Source organism: Suncus etruscus, chromosome 10 (assembly GCF_024139225.1).
Source record: "Suncus etruscus isolate mSunEtr1 chromosome 10, mSunEtr1.pri.cur, whole genome shotgun sequence".
Classification (NCBI taxonomy): domain Eukaryota; kingdom Metazoa; phylum Chordata; class Mammalia; order Eulipotyphla; family Soricidae; genus Suncus; species Suncus etruscus.
In genome coordinates, this window is record NC_064857.1 from 53,728,821 (window position 1) to 53,739,071 (window position 10,251).

The following is a 10,251-nucleotide window of genomic DNA, read 5'->3' on the forward strand; positions in this document are numbered from 1 at the left end:
AACAAAAAAACAAAAACAAAAACACACATTTGCACAAATTAAATTTTACACATTTATCTATAGAGGTACATCTTCTCAGGATAGCACTGAAGCCATCAATTAATCCCATGAGAGAAGGTTCTTATCTTATATTTGCTTACATCTACTACACACATAGCCATAACATATGCAACCAAAGCATATACATCAATAGCCTATCAGTGAGACCACTTCATATAAGAAAATTTTAAGGATTTTTATCTAATATTCTATTACTTTGGGCCCCACAATTTCTTAATGTATTTACTCATTATCAGCAGACTCTGGAAAGCAACTACAAAAACCAAAGGAAAAAAAATGGGAGACCAAAACCAGCTCCTCAGGGGACTCAGAGGACCATATGGTAAACCCAAGATAGAGTCCACATCAACCACAAGCAGGACCAATGCCCCACATGATATGCTTTTCCTTCAGCCCCATTAGAAGAAAATTTTAAAAGGAGCAACCCTACCAATCAAGCCCTTACAGATCATGTTCAAGGTTCCCTTCCTCTTTGGTAAGTCCAACTGGCACCATTTCACAAAATGTACCTTCTAAAACACCATGACTCTCAGAAGAATGTTTTAGAATCTAATCAGACCTGGTTACTATGCTGTGATAACTCTTCTTTTAAGTGGAAATTAGAGATTTTGAGAAGATGAGCAACTTGACAAGAGAACTTGGTGAAATGACCTTTCTTGAAAATGTGCTGACTCACTGCAGCCACCCTGGGAGAAACCAGGATCAAGCATGCACTTGGCATGTTACACAATCCAGTACTTGCTTGGCTTTGGAAACATTGCTTTCATTAGTGATTTAGGGCATACACTGTTTCATTTTAATTATTTCCATCTGATATCATTCATAATCTCTTTGTGGGTGAATTGTGGAGTGTCATTTTGTAGTTTTACATGTTTTCACTGGGAGCTCTCAGCAGTAATAAGAAGAAAAAATAAAAATACAATTCCTTTATGTTAATAAACATTGGTAACCCATTCTACTATCACCCCAAAAATCCTATTTGTAACTAAAGTTAATTTCCATCCAATGGGCTAAGGAAGGTTTCTTCCAGTCTCAATTAGTTGCTATATAGGGCCAAGGAAAGTTCCAGTTCCATGTTCCTGTAGTCTGATGATATGGATCTCAAATAACAAGCCTTATTTCTCAAACTATAAACCCTTCTATCCTACATAATTTCAGAGTCATAAGAAAACAGAGAAAGCTGAAGGGGTTTTTGAAAATTAACTGAAACTTTTCAGTTGGTCTTAAGGCAATATAGGAGTCCCTGCCTCTGTTTCAGACCCCTAATGTACCAAGTATGTGAACAGAAATATGAGGGGAGAAAGACCCCTACCTTCATCATTGTTCCTATTTAGACCAAACTGTCCTAAACATCCTACAATTTTCTGTTTGAGTGAGGAACAAAATACTTACTGGGGAAGTAAGACTTCTCTAATGAGAGCCAGAAGATTGTTGTCAGAATCAACTTTCAACTCTTGCTTGTCATCCTCAACCTCCTGATTCACAAGTAAAGACGTGGTTTCTGAGAGCAACCGCAAGCTGAAGAGTCTCCATTCCACTTGAAAGAAGAATAAGAAAAATAAAACATGCCAAGAATATGACTACATGAAGAGAGAATAAAAACAGAATGTGTAACTGATGGAATTCTAGTTGATGTGGTTGTCACACTTACCATTTTGGCTTTGAACCAAAGAGACCAAAGGGGGCAGGATATAATCAACAACCTAAGAAAAAAGATGTGAAAGACTTGATCCAAATCTTTATACATACAAGACTGACATCAACTACTCTCTAAACTTTCTCCGCTGACAGACAGAATCACATATCAAATGAGAAAAAAAATCAACAGCTAAACTTACTTTTTGTTTAATAAAACTGCAATGGTTAATTAGGTCAAAATGACTTCATGATCTTCAAAAAGGTAATTTAGGAAAAGAAAGAATTAGTATATCATGCAAGAACTTTTTTGTCTGAACTGAGTTTAAATCATATATAAACAAATAGACAGTGTAGGGGGCTGGTAAATACTGCTCAGTTTAAGTCAAATAATGAAGGGGGATACTGAGATAGAAATAAAATAAAATGTTTTATCAAAAATATAAGAGAACTATCACAAGTCAATTTTGGTTATTTTTAGGAACTGATTCAAAAGATATAAATAATCAAAATATCTCTATGACTTCCCAATTCTATCAGGCAGAACACAATCAAATAGGATTTGAAACATGTTCCAAAATAAGTTCTCACATCAAATGATGAATATATGACAAATAATTTCAATAATTAAGTATTCAATCATGCCAGTCATTTTACAAACTATCTTGAAAACTGAAAAACAAAATATGTATTGTTTACAACTAAATTTATTCCTAATTTCTAAAATGGCTGTTTGTTCTTTCTATATTTATGGAAGGCAGAAGGAGTTGTTCAAAACACAAAGATATCATCTTGTCATCCAAACTCATGAAAGGAAATGTATAGCAGCAAAAATTCCTAGACATAGGTAGTAACCCAACCATGTTAATCTATTAAACATGTTCCACTAAATGATGCCGTATAACTCCATGAGCAAACATAATGTTTCACTAAGGAATGTTGAAAATGTTAAACTACTAATTATGTCAAAAGCAAAATCCATGAAAAAGAAAGTATATTTCATTATTAAAATCTGCCAACACAATCAATACATATACTAAAATTTTATGAATATTTGTTAAGTATAGGTTGAAATAAATAACTTCAGAGTCCAACTCAAGAAGTTTGACAAAGCTAAAAAAAAGTGCCAAAAGATTTATAAAAACTGAAAGTATCCTTATTTATGCACAATAAATAATTAACATATAAAAACATACCTTTTTACAAGAGCAATACAATTTCAAAGTACCTAAATTAATCATAATTTTTGCAGGAAAATTAAAGATTTATGGCATATGGGCCATTGAAAATGTTCTGTAGAAGCTTTCTTACAATCATTCTTAGAACAGGGGATCAAAGCTAAATAAACTATAAATGGACTTTTTTCCATATAAATCAGAAGTCACAGAGAACATCAATGTTTCCCTCAACTGAAGAGACTGAACACAGTGTACTAGGAGCAGAAATTGGTCCTTGAGCCAACAGTTGGTATAGATACCATCTCCAACCACCCTAGACACATTATACAAAAGTGAGTAATTGTTACAGACTGAACCTGAGAGAATAGAAACTCTTTGAGTCCAACTTTAGGAAATTAACCCCTTTCCTAAAGTTTTACCTATAAGAGGTCCACCAGATTCTTAGGATAAATGCCAAAGTAAAATTTCTTCATCCTTCTCACAGGAAAAAAAAAAAGAAAAATTCTCCATTATAAAATATGCTCAGAGCATTAGCTATTACTCTACCAAGGTCTTGACTCAAAGGATACTATTTTACCCAAGTAAAAATACAAGGTGTTTTTTGTTTTTTTTTTTTTTACCAAAACCTAATTAATGCAGAAAAGAAATAAATTTAACCCCAGCTACTTTTAAGCTTTCTTAGTCTACCTGCTCAAAAATGCTGAAAGGCAATTGTGATTCTTACAGATCACTAAAAGAGTAAGACCTTATTATAGCACTATAGATACTAAAGGATAGTATCTATAAATACTTTTTTAGTATCTTATAGTATCTAGAAATACTAAGAGTAAGACCTAATTGCATCACTATAGATATTTCCTCTCCCACCACACTTTACCACAGCATCAGTAGGAGTCCTACTGGATTAAAATTGAGAAAGCTGTGAGAAAAATATTTTATTTTATTTTTTGAGTTTGTTTTGTTTTGCTTTGTTTTGGGGACCACACCCAGTGGCATTTGGGAGTTCCTCCTGGTTCTGTGCTCACAAATCACTCCTGGCAGACTTAGGGGACCATATGGGATGCCGGAGGTTGAATCCAGGTCAGCCATGTACAAAGCAAACACTCTACCTGCTGTGCTATTGCTCCAGCCCAAGACAGAAAAAATTTATTGAAGAAGGAACTTTTATGAAACCCCAAAGACTACAGGAGAGGCAAAGCAAGTATATTAGAGGGATTTTTAGTTTCTGAAATCTATAGCTTTAGCACATATTAAATAGACTAGTACCAGGACAAAGAATCATAAAACTTTTTTTGGTTTGTTTTTGTTTTTTTTTAGGCATGAAAGTGGTGGTGGTGGTGGTGGTGGTGGTGGTGGGGTGAAGTGGGATGGTGGTGGTGGTGGGTGGTGGGTGAAAATCATAAAACTTAACAGTCAAGGCTTGTTAACAACTCAGTTTAGCTACTACTTGAAGATAATATTTACAGCATGGGGACATATTGTCTTGTAAGTTATGAAGATATCCCTTTAAGGTAAAGAGGAATACTAGAGAAAGATGGTACGTGCCTTGCACATAGCCAACGAGGGTCAATCCCAGGCACCACACATTTCCCTCTGAACCTGCAAAGAGTTATCCCTAGTCACAACACCAGGAAATAGGCCTGAGCATAGCATGGTGTGACACCTATCCTACAGACTCCAGAAAAGTAAAAATAAAATGACCATCTCACACAAAAAAAAATTGAATACATTTTGTCAGTAGACCTACCTTCACAAGTTTTCTAAAAAGTATTTCAGAGAAAAGAAAATTTGTTATGCGAGAAACTCAAATCTGCATTAATAAATGAAAATGTTAGACCAAGGATAAATGAAGGTACATCATTGATGAAAACATTCAGAGAGGTCAAACTATAATTTGCATTTCAACTTACAATTTTAGTCTGACACAAAATAAATATTCAAGCAAGGTTTTCAAAAAGTGCTCATACTTCTTCTTTAATCCACATGCCAAATAGAGAATCAAAGAAAAGAGAAAGTTTTCAAGAATACATGGGACAGTGGGTGGGTCCATTTTGTTTTTATGCTGATTAAAATGGAAATATAGTGTTATAAGCACAAGACTAGACAAAGAGATTCATAGAATAGATAAAGAGCTTAGACATCGACATATTTGAAGTAAACAGCAAAGAGACTATTACTGAGTGGAAAAACATATAGATTGCTTATTGAAGAGTACAGCTATATAACTATCAATTAATTACAAAATCAAAGGTATTACCAAGCCAATAAAACATATGGGTAAAAGAATATTCAAAGACACCCCATACAAAAAGCCCAACTTCACTGCATCATGACTAATCTCCGAAGAGAAAGCAAAACTAAAAAAAAAAAAAAACCCAAATATGCTAGTTTGGGGGGTTAAAACTTTGGCATCTTCTTAGAATGGGGGCAGGCAGCTGTCCCCCAAACCCATACAGCTAGAAGTCCAAGTAGCAACACCTACATCCCACAGTTGCTTTCATGTAAACAGCCCAGCTTCATAGTTTCGCAACTAATCTCAGAAGAGATGCTGAGATTAGCCAATAAAATTCACAAGCACCCCATCCTTCAGACTGAAAATTCTGGGGCCCCCTCATGGAAGGCAGGCAGGCTGAGAATTGTCCCAGTTTTATATATCCTGGGGCTCCTGGAGTGTGACCACATGTATGGCCATACAACTCCAAATTCTTCAAGACAGACAGCCCAGTGGAAGGACTGAAAATTAGATGGAAAGCAGCATAGAAGCCAACTAAACTCAATAAGCAAAAACAGTAACAGAGAAGGCTCAACTAGCAACAAACAGTAATTCCTCAGTGACTTTAATATAATTTTAATATAAATATAATTTAATATATTTAATATTAATAAGTATAATTTAATATTTCACAAACTATCTTTTACTAAACTATTGTTCTGATAATTACACTTACCATCCTTTTGTAACAAAAATATAAAATAAATTACTCTGTACCTGCCAAGAGGGCAGACTTAGGCTGCGGGTAGAAACTGAGGACAATGGTGAAAGAAAGGTCAAACTAGTGATGGGATTGCTGTTGTAACAGAGATGCCCACGACAACAATGTTATGAACAACTGTAAATAAAGTGGGTTATTTTTGCTTGTTTTTTGGTTTTTGGGTCACACCCAGCAGCACTCAGGGGATACTCCTGACTCTATGCTCAGAAATCGCTCCTCACAGGCTCATGGAACCATATGGGATACCGGGATTCGAACCACCATCCTTCTGCATGCAAGGTAAATGCACTTACTTCATGCTATATCTCCGGCCCCAAACCACAGTGTTTTAATAAAATTTTTTAATTCAAAGATACTAATGATGTTTAGAGGCTTAAAGATCTGTTTAGTCAAAGAAAATTACTTTTAAAATATAAGAACAACTTTGTGTTATTGGAGTAGAAAAGGATTCAAATGCTATCTAGAAAGTACAAATCAGAAAGAAAATAGCAATAAATTTTACTATACTAAAATAGAAAAATTATATCAAATATGTTCTCAATAACAAAGTGACAGGAAAAGCTACTGAGTGAGACAAAGTTCTGCAGTGCCTATTTCTGAGAACAGATAAGCATCTGAAAAAAATGGATGTTTGTCTTGCATGCATCCAAACCATGTTCAATTCCCAGGATCCCATACAGTCATCCCCTTGAGTCTGCCAGGAGTAATTTCTGAGCAAGAGAAAGGAGTATTCCCTAAGTGCTACCAGGTGTCCCAAGTCCCCCACCAAAAGGACATCAAAAGAAGTCAACCCCACTAATAACCTGAGAAGTAAAAAGTCCAGAGATGACAATATGTACTTACAAGATTTTTTTTAAATATTATACAGCATGTACAAAACTGGGGAAGTAACATGGGTATTTGTATATTACAACATAAAAGAAAATAAACATAACAATGTCAAGCAAAAATTTCACAATACAACCTAGGCAAAACAAATACAACACAGCACTCAGTGATTTTGCTCCCATGGTAGTCTAAATATCCATGTGACATATTCAAAGGCATTCCCTAAAAGCTACACTCAAGGGTAAAAAAAAGTAAGTGACTAAATCTCACAATCATATTTAATAAGAAAAAAAATAAAGAGATAAGACAGTGGGTAAAGAGTTTGTCTTCCATGTATCTGACTTGGCTCTATTCCAATATCACAAATGCTCCCCTGAACACAAACAGGAGTAAATCTGGAAGCAAACAACCAGAACTAAGCCTCAGGACCACAAAGTGTGGTCTCCAGTGCCTCCTCTCCCCATTCTCCATAGAATGGAAAGTCAGTCACTGGCTACAATCCCACTGGGAATGTCTCCTGTTGGTGGAGACCACTGCCCCCCAGGAATCTGTTTCTAGACTGAAATCCATCCAGAATAGTAGCTTTGGGGATTTGCTGCCCATTCTGCTTTTTATGATCTCTTTAACCCTTGAGTTCATTGTGTCTACATACTGTTCTAAAATGACTGACTGTATACAAAGTAAAACTATGCACTAGGACAAAACAGAGAGTTCTACTCCAACAGGGGTTCAAAGAAATGCAGAGGTGCAGTGCATGGGGATTGTTTTGCAACATATAGCAAAAGGCTCTTGAAAACAGGCATGATCATTAGTTGGGCTAGCAGCATGGCACCATTGCTTTTTTATAAAACTATATTGATAAGAGCATTTCAACATACAGATTTCTCTATAATACAGTTTACTATATTTTTCTCTAAGACTCATCTGACCATAAGACACACATAGTTTTTAGATGCTCTTCTCACCTGCACTCAGGCTTCAGTTCCAGGAGGCATTAACTCCATAAGATGCACTTTTGAAGGAAAAAAGTGCATCTTATGGTATGAAAAGTACAGTATTTTCTTTATATATGTATGAGTTATACATGAAAGTTTTCAAGTAAACATATGTGATGCTCAGGATAGAACACCATTGGCCATGTGCAAGGCAAGCACCTTACCAGCTGAACTATCTCTTCAGCCCTGATTTATGCATTTCAATACATTGTTCTGAGAATGAGTGCACAGACCTCATCATACTGCTAGAGGCTTCAATAAAATAAACCCAGGTACAAGCAGAATCCAACAACAACTCACCTCTCTACTGTGTTCATGGGATTCTCCTGCCTTTCCAAGTGTAAACCACCATAACTACATATGGTTCAAGACAGTCCAAAGTATCTTGATAAAAGGCCAATTTTTCTGATGGTGGGGGGACCTCTAAGATATTCCCAATACATAAACTACTGTAGTTCTTTTCAACATTAACCAATCACCACCTAAAGGATGTATTCCTGGTAGCATTCTTCACATATAAACTAGTTTCTCCTAGGGCTGAGATTAAAACCATTGCCTGCATATAATTTCACACCTCTATGATTAAATATTTTCAAGTAAATTACCCTAAATTTCTCAAAATAACACCTGGAAAAAATGTAAAATGACTTAAGAAATCATTTAACACTTTTCTCTCCCTTTGCATTTAAGAATCTTCCTGCCTGTGACATCATCTAATCCCTAGAGTTAACCCCTTCTTGCCTTCAAGACTTAGCTGAAGAATGCCATCTCTACAAAAGAAAGGAGGGCTGGAAAGTCCAGCTCACAACATGAAGCTCACCACAAAGAGTGATGAGTGCAGTTGGAGAAATAACTAGATTGAGAACTATCATAACAATGTGAATGAATGAAGTAGAAAATCTGTCTAGAACAGGTGGGGGTGGGGTGGGGAGGAGGAAGATTTGGGATATTGGTGATGGGAATGTTGCACTGGTAAAGGGGGGTGTTCTTTACAAGACTGAAACCCAACTAAAATCATATTTGTAATCAAGGTGTTTAAATAAAGATATTAATAAAAAAAAGAATGCCATCTCTAAAAACTAAAAACCAGAGAGATAGCATAGAGGTAGGGCATTTGCCTTGTATGCAGAAAGATGGTGGATTGAATTCCAGCATCCCATATGGTCCCCCGAGCCTGCCAGGAGCGATTTCTGAGTGTAGAGCCAGGAGTAACCCCTGAGCGCAGCCAGGTGTGACCCAAAAAATAAAAATAAAAAATAAAAACTATTTCCAGACTCTAGACAACCTGAGTTATATGTATAGCTCTGGCATATGCATGTACATAATAAGAAGACAATCTTTGATCTCTAGTATACTCTTTACTGTTTACACTATTACTTTCCTTTCACCCACACTAAACTTATTCAGAGCTAAGCATCTTTCCTGCTCACTCCAGTATCTACAATGGTAGGTACACTTACTATGAATGATAAATATGTAAGTAAGATATATATTTCTATGAGTAAACCATAGAAATAAATCATCTTAGAGGGAGTTTGAGCAGTGGCACAGCAGTAGGGCATTTACCTTTCACACGTGGCTGACCAGAACGGACTGCAATTAGATCCCTCAGCACCCATATGTTCCCCTAGGCCAGGAGCAATTTCTGAGCGCATAGCCAACAGTAACCCCTGAGCATCACCGTGTGTGCCCCCCAAAACAACAACAACAACAACAACAACAACAAAAAAGAAATAGTCTTGGAGACATCTTTTATAACAAAGAAGATTCAATTCCTCTCCTTATTGAGATAAGTTAAGAAACATGATTAGAGAACTTCTTTTTTTTTTTTGAGTTTTGGTTTTTGGGTAACAGCCCATGGGTACTCAGGGGTTACTTCTGGCTCTGCACTCAAAAGTCACTCCTGGCAGGCTCGAAGGACCATATGGGATGCAGTAATTTGAACTGGGGTCTGTCCTGTGTTGGCCTTGTGCAAGGCAAACACCTTACCACTGTATTATCGCTCCAGGCCCTAGAGAACATTTTTTAAATTATTTTTAGTTTTTTATATTTGGCACACACTTGGTTGTCCTCAGGGCTTACTTGCTCTTTGTGCAGTGCTCAGGGATCACTCCTAGCACTGCTTAAGGGATCATATTTGATGCTGGGGTATGAGCCAGGGTAGGTTGTAAGACAAGTGCCCTACCAACTGTAATAACTCCAGCCCCAGGGGAGAGAAGTTCTTTACTACACAACCATAGAAAGTTTATATAGAAAAGAATCAGCAAGTTTTTTACACAGGACAAGACATATGCAGAATGGTGGATGTTGGAATGGTCAATAAATTTCATTGTAAACCGTTTTTCCACGGTTTTTCCACGGCCCCAGATTTCTTCCTTTCCTATCTGAATCCCCATGGTATCTTTCCTTGACTAATCTCTATGGCAATAACTTCAAGCACTATGTTGAATAAGAGTGGTGAGAGAGGACAGCCTTGTCTTGTACCAGATTTTAGAGGATAAGCTTTTAGTTTATCTCCATTGAGAATAATATTTGCCACTGGCTCCTGGTAGATTATATTTA

At 36.4% G+C, this 10,251-nt stretch overlaps 1 protein-coding gene across 1 annotated transcript in view; it reads right to left on the reverse strand.

Moving 5' to 3' along the window:
• ULK4 (unc-51 like kinase 4) overlaps positions 1-10,251 on the reverse strand; it is a 665,001-nt gene that overhangs the window by 429,216 nt on the left and 225,534 nt on the right. The window contains exons 27-28 of the mRNA XM_049782607.1: positions 1,712-1,763; positions 1,453-1,597 (exon numbers count right to left, since the gene is read on the reverse strand). Of these exons, the coding sequence (XP_049638564.1) occupies positions 1,453-1,597; positions 1,712-1,763 (197 nt within the window). The remainder of the gene's footprint in view (positions 1-1,452; positions 1,598-1,711; positions 1,764-10,251) is intronic.